Source organism: Rhinatrema bivittatum, chromosome 3, assembly GCF_901001135.1.
Source record: "Rhinatrema bivittatum chromosome 3, aRhiBiv1.1, whole genome shotgun sequence".
In the NCBI taxonomy this organism is placed as follows: Eukaryota; Metazoa; Chordata; class Amphibia; order Gymnophiona; family Rhinatrematidae; genus Rhinatrema; species Rhinatrema bivittatum.
This window is the reverse complement of record NC_042617.1, coordinates 44,750,952-44,768,245: the sequence shown is the minus strand read 5'-3', so window position 1 is coordinate 44,768,245 and position 17,294 is coordinate 44,750,952. Positions and strand designations below refer to the sequence as shown.

At 40.0% G+C, this 17,294-nt stretch overlaps 1 protein-coding gene across 2 annotated transcripts in view; it reads right to left on the bottom strand.

Moving 5' to 3' along the window:
• GPATCH2 (G-patch domain containing 2) overlaps positions 1 to 17,294 on the bottom strand; it is a 424,518-nt gene that overhangs the window by 62,292 nt on the left and 344,932 nt on the right. For both annotated transcript variants that reach the window (XM_029593187.1, XM_029593188.1), the window contains one exon: positions 3,713 to 3,801. In XM_029593187.1, the coding sequence (XP_029449047.1) occupies positions 3,713 to 3,801 (89 nt within the window). The remainder of the gene's footprint in view (positions 1 to 3,712; positions 3,802 to 17,294) is intronic.

Here is a 17,294-nt window from a genome sequence, read left to right as displayed (position 1 = left end):
CCAATCAGTGTTGGTTAAAAGACCTTTAAATAGATGACATACCTTAACCCAGTGTTTCCCAACCCTCTCCTGGAGGCACACCTAACCAGTCAGGTTTTCAGAATATCCATAATGAATATGCATGAGAGAGATTTGCATACATTGGAGACCCAGGGTATGCAAATCAATCTCATGCATATTTATTGCGGCAATCCTGAAAACCTGACCGGCTAGGTGTGCTTCCAGGAGACGGTTGGGAAACACTGCCTTAACCGATCAGTTTAGTATATGGCACTGCTTTGCTGTTAGATTTGAATGTTTCAACCAATGACAATTTTAAAATATTTTTAAAATTTGATTGGTTCCTACTATTGAGCAGGTCTAACTTAGCTGGATAAGTTATCCAGCTAAGTAGTGCTGTCCCAATCCGTCTATTGCCCACCCCACTACTGAGGAATGAAAAATTAAAATAAGAACAAAATCCACAAAGTGGAAATCCAACTCCGCAGGCGGATTTTGTGAGGACTGATATCTGCCGTTCTCGGAGAAAGCAGAGTTGCTTACCTGTAACAGGTGTTCTCCCAGGACAGCAGGGTGTTAGTCCTCACATATGAGTGACATCATCAGATGGAGCCCTGTCATGGAATACTTTTGTCAAAGTTTCTAGAACTTCGACTGGCACACTGAGCATGCCCAGTATGCCACTAACCCTGTAGTCACCAGGGTCTTGTTTGTAGCAAAAGTACGAGCGAAAAATAAAATAAGAAAACGGTAACGAACCCAACTCCGCGGTGTGGCAGGTGGGTTTCGTGAGGACTAACATCCTGCTGTCCTGGGAGAACACCTGTTACAGGTAAGCAAATCTGCTTTCTCCCAGGACAAGTAGGATGGTATCCTCACATATGGGTGAATAGCAAGCTATAGGCTGACTCATAACACAGGAGGCCAACTGTGCAAAAGGCACAACAACTGTGGTGCTGTTGGCAATAATGAGGCAGCCTGAAATTCACAGCGGTACTAATGATCACGCTGATGCCAAAGGTTCGGTGTCCATCAGTATGGCTCCATGGCTCCTAATACTGATGGACTGGACATCTCAGACCCAAAGAGACATCCTGCAATCAGGATATTGTGCGATGCCCCCAGGCAGAGGATACATCAATCATGGGGTTCAGTGATCGACACAGGCCTCGAGCACTAGGGGCATGGCTTAAAACTGGAAGTAGACAAGCCAACTTGAAACAAAAGGGATGCAAAATTGAACTTGATGGTGGTGGCCTATGATGGCCGGTGGGCATCGAAGGGACCATTGTTCGTGGGAAAACGACTGCAAAAGGAAATTTACCCGAAACACCTAGCTACAGACAATAAGGGGAAAACCGGAGGGACTTTGCGTCGATGACACTAAAAAATTAGAAGTTTGAGAGAGAAAAATTTGAACTTTCTAAATGTTTGAGAAAAGTTGAGACACTCAAGTTAGCTGCGATACATGAGGCTTCACGGAAAGAAAGACTGAGGGGACTCTGTGGAGATGCATGGTCAGAGAGATTCAAAGAGGCTCAAAATTCTAGAAACTTTGACATAAGTTTTCCATGCCAGGGCTTCATCTGATATCACCCATGAGTGAGGACTGCCAACCTGCTTGTCCTTGGAGAATCAGCAGTTGCTAGATAGCCTAAGTCCCATTTATCCAGCTATCTAGTGTTTGAATATTAACCTCTATGCTTTTTGATGATTAAAATGTCATTTTCTCTTGCAGAAGCTTTGAGTTCCTTGATGCAGCTATTATCTGGTGAAACACTGGCCAAATTTGAATAAAGATAAAGATATTGGATGATTGTTTAAGTTCTGTGGAAAGTCACAGACAATCGTTTAAGTTCTATGGATTATGACACTTTGCACATATCCTTTAAGATAATTTTTTTGTTCATATATAATTTAACCTATATATGTTATTTATAAAGGTTTTTTTAAGACTGATTATTGTCTCCATCCACTTGGAAGACTTTTTCCTCCTGTTCTGAAGGGGTCAATTACTGATGTATTTTTTGGATGTATTTTTCATTGAAATTTCTAAATAAGCCTTCAATTAACCTCACCTGAACCCACTAATTAATATTACCTCTGCCTGCCATCGGTCTTTCTCCTAAATGGATTCAGGTCATGTTTTCCCTGGAGTATATTTTTGAGTTATCTCTTTTTCTCCGCCCCCCTCTCTCAAAATGGTATTACTTCTTTTCTCTCCTTCACTTCCTCCTCTGGATGTCTAATTCTTCCCTGAGATGTTTTGAGCTACGGGGCATACAAACCATGTCAAAAACCTATACAGTCTTTAACTGACATTTGTCTTGTATTTCTTCTTTTGTCTGTCCAATCTTAACTGGGTTTCAAGTACCCACTCATCATCACTGTCACTGGTTAGCTATGCAGGAAAATCTTCCATATAAGGAACAGAGTCTTCTTCACTGAGAAGAGAGTAATTGCAGGCTCTGTTGGAAGGGGTGTAAAGCAAGATCACAAAGCTGCAGCAAAAATTTACTGGTTGTACAAAGGCATTCTAAATCCTTTACTATAGAAAAAATGCCCGGAGCAGGCATTAATTTTTGAGCAGTCAAAAAAGTGTACAGAAAAACAGAAAATACTGCTTTTTCTGTACTTCCTCTGATTTAATATCATGGTGATATTAAGCTGGAGGAACAAAAAGGACAACCTTTAAAAAAAAAAAAGAAATTAAAAAAAAAAAAAAGAAATGTGCCTGCAGTCAGGTTAGGAAAACAGACGCTCAATTTTACGAACGTCCGTATTCCTAACCTGTGCACAGCCACAGGTTAGGAAAATGGAAGCTCGTTAATCGCCAAGATATTAAGTCAGAGGCAGTACAGAAAAGCAGTATTTTCTATTTTTCTGTATACTTTTTTTGGGCTGCTCAAAAATTAATGCCTGCTCCAGGCAGATGATAATTTCTGAGGGCAAAAACGTGTGCGTTGGGCGCATATTGTTTTTTGAATCAGGGGAGAATAGCTAATAGCCTCATCAACATACATTTACACATGATGAGCGCTATTAGCTTCGCAGGGGGTTGGACGTGCATAAGGGATGTGGATGCACGTCCAAAACGCACGTCCAACCATGGGTTAACCAGTGCGCTCTCCTGAGCGCACTGTATTGCATTGGCCTGTTAGAAATTGGCAGGCCCGGTTTTAGAGCCATACTTGATACTGTTGATTACCATGAACTCTTTGTCCTTAAAACTATGTACCCATATAGTTCAATGGACCAAAAGTACAAAGCATTTTTCTACATATATAAAATGGAAGAAATTCTTTAGTGTATCCAGTCCATAGGATTTTAAATAAATTGCAACAGAAAAAAGACAAACAATCAGTTAGCACAAATACACATCTACCATTACATGTATTCAAAATATCATATGACAGATATAATTACTGACTAGTTAATTTTTAGCTTGAGAGATTTGTAATTTGTGAAGAGAGTACTTTCATATCTGCCACAAATATTCATTGTAGGAGATCTCTACAAAAAGTTAAATAACTGAAATATCTTAAAATCCTAATACATTTACATTAAATTAAAAATGAGTTGCTTTTACAAGAGTAAAATTAAAAGGCATTAGACTCTTAACAGCATCAGTGACCATCTGCACTATAAATGATAATGACATGGAGTTACACAGAATTAAATACTTTTTTTTCTAGTCTGTAAAATGTGTTACCAGTGGCTGGAGGGCCTGGCAGGGGTGCAGCTTTTCTTCTCCGTTTGATGTCTCCCATGCACAGGGATCCTAAATGTAAGCTTGTTTGTCTGCAAGTAATTATTAGAGAAAACTATTAACAAAGGGAGAACATACCACATCAATACACCGCCTGTATAATCTGAACTTAAATCAAAACATTCTCAATGAAGATGGAGCTGCATAATAAAGCCACCAATCTTGTTTATATCGAAACATAATTATGTTTGTTGACAAGCGCTCAGCATTTAAACGAAGCATCATAAATTGTTACTAGAATGAATAATATAAAAGGAATGCTTTTTAATTTTCAAAACCAGCAATCTTTCTAGCTCAACATAAAATCAAACACTGTTGCTTCTGACAGGAAAATAGCCAAGATTAATTATCTAAAAAGAGCACAATATTGTTGTTAGGTTATCAATTGGTTACTAATGCCTAGCTGTCAGAACTACATTTATTACGGGAACACATTATCAATTTCTTTTAAGGTTGTGTGTAAAAAGATAAATCCATAAAGCAATATGAAATAAACTTGCAGCTAATTGTCTTCCTTGCCAACAAAAATGGAACTGGTAGTTTAGTTGTTAATCACTGTAACTGATGTCTCTCAGGTTCAGTATGGCAGCTCACCATACTAATGCAATATTGCCTAATTTCATCAATTGAGGCTCGATACCTGGCTCTGTTGGATGGGTCTAGACATGCAACTGTGTGGCAGATTTCCAGATCTTAATGGACTGAAGTAGCTGCTAGTTGACAGGCTGCCCCAGAAAAGCAGAGGGGAAATCATAAACCAGGGTATCTGAATGCCTTGCACTATTAGCTTATGAGTTATTGGCTAACAGTTGTTCTGCTATCAGGATTTCAATGATTGTATCAGTCCTTGTGATTAACAATACCATAAAAAATCTTGAAAAGGTGGCATTAAAGGGTAAAGTATACAAAGGAAAAGCATACTGAAAACTTAAGTGCACCCTCTTACAAACATAAAATAAGAGGTTAATCTAAAATAGTTTATTGTTACAAACTCAGGTTAAGGTCCTTGCATTGTATTTTATATCTCAGACACTTCATTTCATGTGGCCATTTTCTATGTTTTGGGACACGACCTGTTCCAAACCAAATTGCTGTTCGCCTCGATCTACATTCTTTTCTGTATAGGTGCGGCACCTTGTACTGTAGTTCTATGTGTGGGTGACAGTAGTAATGGGGTGTGTCGCTCATCATCCCTTCCGATTCACTGGTGCCGCCAGAGGGGGGGGGGGGGGGGGGGTGTGCGTGTCTCTGCCAGCTGCTCCCTCATCTGCGGGTCTGGTCAGAGAGTATGGGGTACCCACTCCACATACCACCCCCCCCCCCCCCCTTGTCTGTCAGGATTCTGCCATGGGCATTCCTTTCTCCCTGGTGCCACATGAAGTCCTTGCCTGCATGGCTTTGAGGCCACTCCCAGGTCTATCTCTGCAAGTTGAGTGGTTCTTGTTGGGGATGGCACCTGTGGCCAGCCTGCTCTACACCTAGGATTGACCGGTCACAGGTGCCATTATGGGTCTGAAAGTGGGATGGAAAACAGCCAACTCTTCCCCCTTTTGCCTTTTCTTATTCATCCCTGGAAACTGCTTTCTTCCCACCATTCCCTTTATCTATGTACAATATAGTTACATGTGTTAGTTGCGTAAAGCATACTGTAGTTAGCATAAGGTGATTATGTAAGATATATTACATTCTGTGTTCCCGGTTTCCTCAGACAGATTTTTCAAGATCCTGCGGCAACAGTTAGCAAATTCTGTGGTAGATTTTTCAAAATTCTGTGGCAATTATGTGGCAAAAATGCATAATTTTGCATATATTTATTTACTGAGCATGGAAAAAATGTCCTTACTTTATAGAAATAAAGTAGTTTTCTGTTATTTCTGTGTCCACTTTATTTGGTCCTTTATTAGAGGAAAAGGGATCTCAGAGTAGGGAAAAGAAGAAGGGATCTCAGACAGGAGGGATAGAGCGATAAAGGATGGAGGAGGATAGAGGCACAGAGGGAGGGACAAGGAAAGGGGAGGACGGAAGAGAAATCAGGGATGGGAAAGGAGAATTGAGAGTTCTGGGATCTGAAGAGGAAGGGATAATCCATAGTCCTCCATCCCAACAGACATTCACAAACCCTTCATTCCCCACACTTACATCCTACACATCCTACACACCCTCTAATCCTCTCCCTCATTCTCTCTCAGATCTCATTCATACCACACAGTCCTCTGATCACCTCACTCACACCCCCATAGCTTCTTGATCCCCTCAATCTCTCCCCCAGTTCCCTTACTCATATACATAGTACATCCAATCCCCCCCACTCACTCTTTCTTTAGCAACCCTTCACTCACTTCCCTCCACAATCACTACTGCACCCCATACCTCTCACTCTCTAGGGGAGGGGATCTCAGAGGGAAATGGAGAAGGGATCTCAAGGGTAGGGGGCAAAGGCACAGGAGCTGAAGAGGGGGAATCGGGAGCAGAAGGATGAGGGGAGGAAAGGAAAAGGAGGGGGGATCCTGAATCAGGAAAGGACAGATCTCTCTAACACCCTTCTTCCAGAATATCCCTTTTTTTTTTTAAACTCATTCTTATGCGCCTCACACCCTCTCAATCACTCACACATACAATCCATACACCCTCTGATCCCTTCCCTTATTCCACACACATTCATATCATCCCCTCCTTCTCACAAACCCACACCCACTCTCACACATACAGCCTACACCACCTTTAATCCCCTTATTCCACACACACAGTACCAATGTCCCCTCCCGCCCAGAATACCTCCCTAACTCACCACCCACCTCCTCTCTAATCCCCTCACTAGCACTCACACCGAGTAAAACCCTCTCTTACTCCTCAGCCGATCAAAGCTTCCTCAAGGCAGCCTATGGCAGCAAGAATGCAGTGAGTCAGGTTGCCTTCTCTTCCTATACAAGCTCCAGCTGGAGGATCACTTTTTGAATTGTGCGAGCTGCCATAGTGCAGCGCAGGTCAAAGTGCGACACTCCAGCCCCAGGCTGCGCAGGAAGAGAAAGCGGTCTAAGACGCTGTGTTCTTGCTGCTGTATCATGTAAAGATACTGCCGCGATCGCCACAGACGGGTGAGGAGGAAGAGGAAGTGGGTAGGAAAACTGCTTGTAGAGTTAGCTCTTGGTCTCCTCAGAGGAAGCGACATTCCGTGGGAAGAGCTGGATTTTGTGGCCCTTCCCGCAGCAGTGAAAATCACAAAAGAGTAGGGGTTTGAAAGCAGTCTGGACTATTTATTAGTCCTTTTGAACATCTTGGCTACATTCGATACAATGGACCTTAGAATGTTAATCTGGCGGTTAGAGGGGTTAGGTATCACTGGTACTGTGCGCTAATGTGGTTTAAATCCTATTTTAGCAACAGATTACAGCAGATCAGTATAGGAAATATTGTGTCTGGATGGACCGAATTACACACAGGGGTCCAACAGGGATCTGTGTTATTGGCCCTACTCTGCATACAATGGAAGCAGTGCATGCAAATCTTTCGCATGCATATTCATTGTAGATATCCTAAAAACCTGGCCTATTTGTGGCACTCGAGGATTGGAGTTTGCAATCACCGGTCTAGAATATCGTAATGCCTTACTGCTGGGTGTACCAAAGAATGTAATCTGGGGCATGCAGCTCTTACAGAACATGGTAATATGCCCTCTCACTGGTCAAATAAAGTATGACATTGATTGTCTTGCATTGGCTCCCAATTGGTGCAAGAAGAAAGCATAACACCTTAATGCTCTTGCATAAGCTACTTAACACAAAAACATCACGATTGGGCTCTACACTGAGGATTTACCCTCCAACTAGATCACTGCATTCCCTCAATAAAGGCTTGTTAGAAACCCATATGGTTTGACAAGTACATCTTGCTGAGGTGAGAGACAGAGTTCTCTTAGTGGTGGGTCTGACGTAGTGGGACCTTATAAAATGTGAATGCCTTTAAAAGAAAGAAATACTGAAAACTTGGCTTTTCAAGCAGGAATTTGATTTAAAAGGAGTGGTACTGATACAATTTTGACATCTACAGGATATATTAGTGCTATTTTGAATTTATGTCTTTAATGCTATTTTTATTGCTTGATGATGATTTTTTAAATTTGTGTATGTCAATTTGTAAATTGACAACTTCTTTTGCAGCAAGTGGTATAAAAGTAATTTCTAAATATATTGCATGTAAATTTCAATGTGTCAAACAGTATCACCAAGAGGAACATGGGTTACTATAATCGCACAAATGGTGAAGTGAGGTCTTGAACTTGAGGGTTAAGGAATTGGGGGAGCCTCAGAGGATTGTGTTACCAGGCTATGTTAAGTTGCTTGGGTGGCCCTGGCTGGAGCTCGCAGTTATGGGACAAGTAGCCTCACATTTGCATGTGGCGGCCCAAGGCTCCTGTAGTTCTGATTACTGCATGCCCAACAAGTAAAATCATCTCTGAGCAAAAGAGCGCTATCCTTAGCAGGCCCCCACCAGTGGAACATGCTCCCCCCAAATCTAAGACTTGAACCCAACCATCAAGAGTTCAAAAAAAGGCTAAAGACTCTTCTTTTCCAACAAGCCTTCCCAGTCTCTCAATCCTACCAAGACGGAAAGTCTTCCAAATAAGAAGTATCCCCTAATTATGGTCACCATACCAAGTCCTACCTTCAGGTCTCTGCAAATAAGAAGTATCCTCTTCCAAATAAGAAGTATCCCCTAATTATGGTCACCATACCAAGTCCTACCTTCAGGTCTCTGCAACTGGACAACAATCTTTGAGTTCTAAAAATTAATCTTATTTATATTTTCCTCTGCAACTGGACTACAATTTCTAAGTTCAAAATTCATTTTATCTTATTATTTATATTTGGCATGGTTAATATGTCACTATATCCAAGTTAAATATTTAAATTATACAGTTTATATTACATAATTTTATTAATTACAAGTAAAACTATTCTATATTATTGATTATCATTATGTTAAATTGTCATCCAGTTATAATGTTCCATATGTACCACTGTTCTATGTAAAGCCCCCTTATCTCTGTTGGGCAGTTTATCGTTATATGTAAACCGGAGTGATTTATAGTCTCTATAAGAACCTCGGTATATAAAAATTAAAAATAAATAAATAAATAAATAAATAAATACTTGGGCATTGCTTTTTGCAGCAGGCCCCAGTGGGCTCCCTTAAACACCAATCCCTGATAGCTTTATCATCTTACCACCTTTTAAAGGAAGAGGAGGGAGGGCAGGGGATGCGGAGAAATATAATGGTAAGTCTCAAACACCCAGTTAGATTCCCCTATCAGGTTAATAAAGTCACAGTCATATTATCCCTACCCCATGCTACTCTATTCTTTTAGAGAATTTTACAATAGCTCTAGTCCCAACTGTTTTGTTACATAACCATAACACATGCATACTTTAGAGGACAGGAGAGAGAGGGATTATAATAGACATATTGAAATCTCTAAAACCGTGTTATGTGAAAGCAGCAAACCTTTTTGCAGAAGAAAAAATGCTCTAGGTCAAGAAGTGACAGAATGAAGCTTGAGGGAGCAGGAGCAACATCAGAAAATATTTCTTCATGAAAGGGTCATGGATGCATGAAAACAGAGAACGAGCAGAGATGGTGGAGAGAAAAAACACAACAGAATTCAAAAAAGCCTGGGATAAGCACGGATGATCGCAGGTGGCAGGAAGGTGAAGGGAAAACTAGAGACTGGCTGGGGACTATGGCATTGCGCTGGAGGTTGAACTGACCAAACTGAATGGGATGATTGGTACTGAAAGGAAGCAAGAACTGGAGATACTGCAGGTCATGCAGTGGCTGATCTAGTTCCAGAAGGCTACAACTCCCCAGAAAACAACTGGTTCAATGCTGGCATATTGATGCTGGATGACTATTGTCCAAAATATTCACAGGGATTTAAGAGGCGAAATGTTTGGGCTATAGCCTTGCTCGTTTTGCTGGCTGTTTTAGATTGTTGCAGAGCTTATGGTTAAGATGGGATGGGGGCAGAGAAAGTATTGAATTAAGTATATAGCATTGCCTGCCTGGAGCTACCTATTAGAGAGACGGTATATCAATTTAAATTATAAATAAATCTAAGGGATCTGGTTTTCTCATCTACCCAGGATGGTAGAGCGCCAATGAATACAGCAAAAACTGACTTGAAGCTTCTACAGGTGGCAGATGGTCTACATCCTTGCAATGTAGACAGTGTAGACTAGATGGCCAACTGGTCTTTTTCTGATGACATCTACTACACTACCATGGAAATCTTGAAGCTATGTTTAGTTGAACATAAGAACATAAAATATGCCACAGTCAGACCAAGGGTCCATCAAGTCCAGTATCCTGTCTCCAACAATGGCCGATCCAAGTCACAGAATCAACGTTTTTACCTCTTTAATAACCCATTTAGATCCATTTACAAGCATGACACAAAAACAAGGTACAATACAGTTAATGAGACAAAGTATTTTCAAATAAAATTAAATGCAAATATTTAGAGCTACAATATGGGTCTGGAGGCAGGGAATAATGATCATTAGGCACTGGTTACAAGAGCATTAACAGAATGTGTGATAGGTACAAACTATTAACAGGGTGACTGCTGGCTGTCATTTAGCAGAACAGACTTTAGGCATGTTACCAGTTTTATACTAACTGAACTAAGTTACAATCCAAAATTTTAATAAATATGATTGTCTCATAGGGAAACCTTCAGATCAGCAGGTGAACAGCACAGAATGATTTTAAGTTCTCAGCTGAATTCTAAGTTTAAAAAATTCATTGGCTTCCATACAACAAAAGATTTCATAAAATACAACTATCATCAAAATAGTCCAAGTTGATATTAAATACACTGCCAGTAATTCTACCACTGCACATGCCAGACTAGCCCACTGGCTTAAGATCAATTGTATGGATAACTGGGACATTCTGCTTGCAAAAAAATGAAGTTTAATTTTAAATCTATTTCAGAAACTTACTGACCCCTGAATGTGACTCATAACTTGCTCTATAAAATATGGAAATAATGTAAATTAAAAGAAAGAAAAACTTCTGCTGATACAAACCAGATTCAAATTGTAAGAGCTCCTAACATTTTAAATTGATAAGAGATTGAATTTTTGGGACATTTTGATCACCAAAATAAAGGACTGTCTTACAAAGCAATGAGCTCTTAATATGCAGTGTTCTGATACTCTATTTACACTAGTCACAAAAAAAAAAAACAAAAAACAACCCATAGGAGCTCACTGTAAAAATAAATCTGCACAAACAATACCAGACTGGCATGAAGAATGCATGGAAGAATGCATTTGGAGACTTTCATAAAAGGGGTAAATCAGAACTTGCTTACTAAGGTGATATGTTTCACCCACAGATAAAAACACCTAAGCATTCAAATTTTCATTCAATATTTTTAATCATTGGTCTCTATACCACATCAAACAAAATCTATTTTTAGACCATTTAATTGAAATTGCAAACAAAATTAATAGTGTTGTATATTTTCTTGTACTTATCTTTCTTTAAAGTGTCCTTTCCTTTATGTGCAAGTCCCTGGCGCGCACGACACGCAATGCATTTTGTTTTCTTCTTGAGGGTAGTACTAATTTCTCAATACATACTGAATACAATTCTTAGGGGACCTGACATGATAATGTGAATCTGCCTTCAAGCACGCAAGAAACTGTATTTACATACAAAGTTTCATTAACTGGCATAAAACTGGATGTTCTTAAGCAAAAGCTGGAGCACTTTACTCACCTGTGTACCATCCATTGTCTAAATGTGTACTCATGTTTGGCATTCTTAGCTATTTATATTATAAAACGGACACGCAGAGTTTTTCAACCGTATTTAAATTTAATATCTAAATTAGAATTAAAGCAATTGTATTTAGAAAAATTTTTTCCCAAAATGGTTTCAAATTGGATAATATATTATCCATAAAATATCCTTGGTATATTATCCATAAAATATCCTTGGTATATGAAAAACTATCACTTTTCTTCCTGCAGTCCATCTTCCAAGACTAGGGATATCAACAACTCCAATCCTCAAAAGCCACAAATAGGCCTAATTTTCAGGATGATCACAATGAATATTTATCAGATTATATTTGCTTTTGTTCCAAGAACTGGCTTAATTTGCTTACTCTGAAAACCAGACCTCTTTATGGTCCTTGTGGACCAGAGTTTAGAACCACTAAAAGCGTTCTGGAGATGGGTGTTGTGCCTTGTGACCTCTATCGGATTGTCTCTATATAATACAAAAAAAGGTGTACTAGTAGTATGAAAGATAATGTATAAAATCATGCAACTAAACCTACAGACCTGAGTACAGGGCCTTACAGCAAGCCCTGCTTGAGTGATACTACCACAGATTGATTATCTGTTACACTGCATTGAGATATCTAGATTATTGATCCGAAAGATTATAGTACTCTGGCTTTCCCCTCCTCCCACATCCTCCAGGCATCTACAATAGAGTCACAACAAACAGCACACTAAGTAAGAACTACTCTGTTATTGTTGTCACCTTTCATGTAGAACACAGCAGTTACTTTTTAATTTAAAATCAATGGATGCCTGAAAGACAGCCTTGTTCCTTCAGCATAAATGAATCATTTGTCTTTGCAATGCACAGCTCTCTGATCATCAGCTAAGGTGAGAGTAAGGGTTTTTCTTCTCTCATTGTGGCCATAGAAGAGAGAAAAAAAAATAGAGCATTAAAATCAATAAAGATTTTTTTTCTATTGGCACAGAATGGGGAAAAAAGTCATTTCTGAAAAAGGCTCATTATTTCTAAGAGGTCCATATTCAGTCATTGTCTGGACAGCAATGTCAACCGGATAAACGTATCCAAATAACTTTGGAGGTATATTCAATAGTGCAGCTGCATTACTGAATATAGATGACTGTCAAAGTTAGCCGGCTAACTTTATAGCTAACTTTATGACAGCTCTTTGGTCCAACCAGACTTAGGCTTGGATTTTCCATTCTCGCAGAGAATGGTGAATCCCGGCGGTAACAGGGGGCGGGCCTGCGAAAGCCGGCAGCAATCGCACCACCGCTGTGTTATCACTGCCGGCTTTTGCACCCAATAGCGCCACCGTGAAAGGTGGTGCTATTGGGCGCGCTACTGGCGGCGATAACATGGCTTACCTTATCGCCGCCAGCGAAGATACCGCCGTGTCTGCCTCCTCACCGCCCCGACTCCTCCCCGACTACGCCCCCCCGTTTGCTATCGCACGCGAAAAGGGACTTTTTGCATGTGATACGGATAGAAAATATCCCCCTTAGCCGGCTAAGTTATCCAGCTAATTCTTAATATTGGAATTATCTCGATAATTTAGCTCCCAGTTAATCCCCTGGAATTTACCTAACTTATTCTACTCAGCTAATAAGTTAGTTAGCTAGAATCTAGCCGCTTAAGTGCCCAAAGCTTTATTTAGTTAGATAACTTTTGAGTTATCCGGCTAATTGCTTTTGAATGTGGACCTCCAGATTTCCTAATTAAACTGAAAAAGAATTAGAAACACTTTCAAATCATCTTTTTGATTAAAACCATCAACACTAGGGAGAGAACAAAATGGCGGCATGAAGAGAGGATGCATTTGGTTGAGCTCCCGGTTTGGTGTCGTTTTTGCGTTCTATATTGCCTTAAAGACTACAATGCCTCATACAAAAAGAAAGGGGAAGGTAAGCGAGGGAACCTCAACCCCCCCCCTTAAGCCTCCCCCCGTTCAAACGAGAATCCAGGAATTCTTCACTGCAGTGGGCGAAACTCCAGGAGAGTCAGCTTTGACACATGAGAAGGAGCAGACTCCCGTGTCTCTCGACAAGATATCTTTGAGCCCTGGAGTGCCGGTCACACCTTCTCATCCTGCCCAAGTTGGAGAGTTGGAGCTAGCGGAATCCTTGTTGCCGGTGTTGCAACATATGGGAGAAACGATAGAGGTGGGCCCAGCTGCAGGCGCGACGGGACAGACTCAAGGCAATGGGACCTTAATTGCCTTGAGGGAGCTGAACATCGGCGTGCTGAGCAGAGGGGTTAATTCTCTGCCAGACACCATTGCCTTGGGAAGGAGTCAGTCGGATCAGGCTGAACTGGAGAATGTAATGCGAGCTACAACGGTAAATATATCTGAGATTAAGCTCTTAAATAAGCCAGAAACTGTTATTTTGGACTCTCTTTGGAATGGTATATCAACCCTTGAAAAAGCAATAATTTCCTTGACGGTAATGGTTAAAGGCTTTCAAGATCAATTTAATACGGTGAATACTGTTGTCCTTGCGAATTCTACGAAAATTCAAGAGATGGATGTACAGATTAATCAGATCAAGCAAATGAAAACGGGCTTGATTCAAGGGGATCTAGGTTAGAGAAAAGGATGGAAATTCTGGAAAATAATCTTAGATATAACAATCTAAGAATTATCAATTTTCCTAAATGCAAACTAATATCCCCTATGGAACAGCTTAAGAAATTTTTTCAAGAAGCATTATCTATTGCGATTGGTGAAATGCCTAAGATCCTGAAAGCCTATTATCTACCTGGGCTGGACCAGAGAGGTGGTGGAGAAACAGGGGACAGTGAAGATCAAGGTCGGCATCCGGAGACATTATCCCCACTTGAAGATCTTTCAGGATTTCTTGAAACACAAAAAGAGCAAATAGAAAAGGGAGGCATACTGCTTGTGAAATTTGCAACATCTGCTGAGAGGAACATGGTATTAAAGAGTTTCTTTCGAAATAGAAATAAGCTATACCTTGGTGGGAAAATATGGATTTTTCCAGATTATAATTAGATCAACCCAATTACGAAGAAAGAAATTTCTCACTTTGCCCTAGAGCATGACAAATTGGTGCAAAAATGATAAAATTTCCATGTAAATGTATCTTAAATCTAGAAAAACCAGATATGTTTTTATGGAGCCAGATCAATTGGAAATTTTTCTGAATTCAAAAAGTCAGTCTAGACCTGAGCCGCCTACTAGTACCGGCATAATTAAGTAATTCTCACTACTCTCTTCTTACTATTGTTCATGTATTAGGATTAGTTAATTTGCTCCTACATTTCATTATTGTTCTCTCCTGATTGCATAGTAAAATCAGGCAGAGTTTTATTGAGTAAATTTAGTATTAAAATATTAAATAATTTAATTTGCCTTACATCTGAAATATCAAATGATTTATAAATGTTTATATATGTTGCATTTGGTAAAATTTATATAATCTGCCTGAAATTTATGGCATGTATTAAATGCTTGTGTTTAATTTTGAAAATTCAATAAAGAAAAAATTAAAAAAAAAAAACCCCAAAAGCCATCAACACTATTTTCTAAAACTAATATAAATGTAAGATAAGCTTCAAATGTGATCAACCAAAATAATCTCATTTCTACCTCATAAGCATTGCTGTTTGCTTAAAGGCTTAGTATAATGGGTAAGGTTCCGACCTCTCCACCCACCCCTCGCTCCCCCCCCTGCTGTAATTATGTAATTATACTCGCCACTCATGATCACGATTAATGTTTGTAAATATGTTTATTTCCCTTTCCCCCTTCCCATTGCTTGAATGTTCAGGCTCTCCCTAGAGCCCCTATTCTCTTACTCATATCTTCTCCCGGTTCTCCCCTCCCCTGTTCTATGTAATTTCAATCTTTCGTTACAATGTAAACCGATATGATGTGTATTTTAATGTCAGTATAGAAAAGATGTAAAATAAATAAATAAATAAATAAAAGGTTCTAGTTAAATTAATTTTAACAAATAGCATCAGCCAACAGTGTTCACAATCATGTCTAGGACCCACTCACTTTCTGGCTCATGTTAGGAATGAATAGGATAAGCTCCACCCCTTGTCCTACTCTAGCCCTGGCCCCAACCCACAGCTTTCTACATCATCAGAACTGATCCTAACCACACTCCAATTTTCCCCTTTTTTATATCACAAAAACACAATTTCACCTGAAAAGCCTTCTTAATGCAAGAAATACTCAAAAAACAGCTTTTACTAAATATCAGGAGACCTTCATATAGGGAACTGCCACATAGCTGGAAACAAGCTTATGTCTCTTTAGTCACAAGTTCAATGTTAATTTTTCAAAAGATTTTTAATACAGTAAAAATATTTATCCAAAAAACACTCTCGCTTACAATATAACACCCATGTATGTTCCACAGAAAAATCCAATAAATATAACAAAAGGAGCCTTCTTCTGGATTATTTAAATCAGCTCTATCAACACGGCACAAAAAACGTTTCCGTGTATACACTTAGATACATCTTTAAGATTTTTTAAGATGAGCATCAGCAAGCCTGGCGACGAGTTCAACCATGAAGGGTAGAACTGTCTGGTATTTTAATCATCTGCGGTTCTTAACAGCACTGAGGCCTCTAAGTGTATATACTGAAATTTTTTTTGCTCCGTGTTGATGATAGAGCTGATTTAAATAATCCAGAAGGCGGCTCCTTTTGATATATTTGTTTGATTTACAGGTCCACCATAGTGCTCTTTTTGTTGATTACCACAGAAAAACCCAACATAGTCTGCGTTTCGCAATACTATCTGCCTCAGGGGTGTACTCTTCAACTGCTTGCTCTGGAAGGAATTCCTGCACAGCGAAAGCAGCCATTTTAACATGTTCATCACATATCTAGCAGCCAATCAGCATCAAGCATTGATCACATGCTAGTAGAGAATAGCACAAAGCAATCAATTTAAACAGACTAATTTAATACAAATTGTGCCATTCAAGTTCTTCATTCATCTCGTGCGGTTTAATGGTGTCAATGTTAAAATGCAAAATTGCTCATGTTTCTCTAATAAAGCCTCCCTATTCTCTCCCAGGATGTGCTCAATCATAGTCCAATGCTAGTCACCAAAAGAGTGTTGTGCTACCAAACAATGAGATACAATAGGAGCCTACACTTTTTGTGTGTTGACACAATGCTGATGTTCAATCAATCTAGTACATAGCATCTTTTTAGTCCTCCCAATGTATACAAGCGGACACAAACATTGAATGGCATATACTACAAACTTGGATTTGCAAGTAGTATGATGACTTTAATGCACTCAGTACTGAATCTAAGGGATAGATTTTATAAAAGTACGCCCGCGTGTACTTTTGTTTGTGCACCAGGCACAAACAGAAGTATGCCGGATTTTAATAGATACGCGCGTAGCCAAACCGCGCAGCCTACCTCTGTTCCCTCCACCCCCCCGCACCTTCCCCTCCCTTACCCTAACTAACCCGCCCCCTGGCCCTAACCAATTCCCCCCCTACCTTTATCGCAAAGGTTACGCCTGCCCGAGGCAGGCGTAACTTGTGCATGCCGGGCCGCCTGCCTGCGCGCCATGGTCTGGTCCAGGGGCTGGTCCGGAGGCCGCGGCCACGCCCCTGGAACGCCCCAGATGATTTATTTAAATAAATTATTCAATCATCAAAATTCTCGCAGCTGCATTTTGGAGCAACTGGAGAGGTTTTATAGTAGA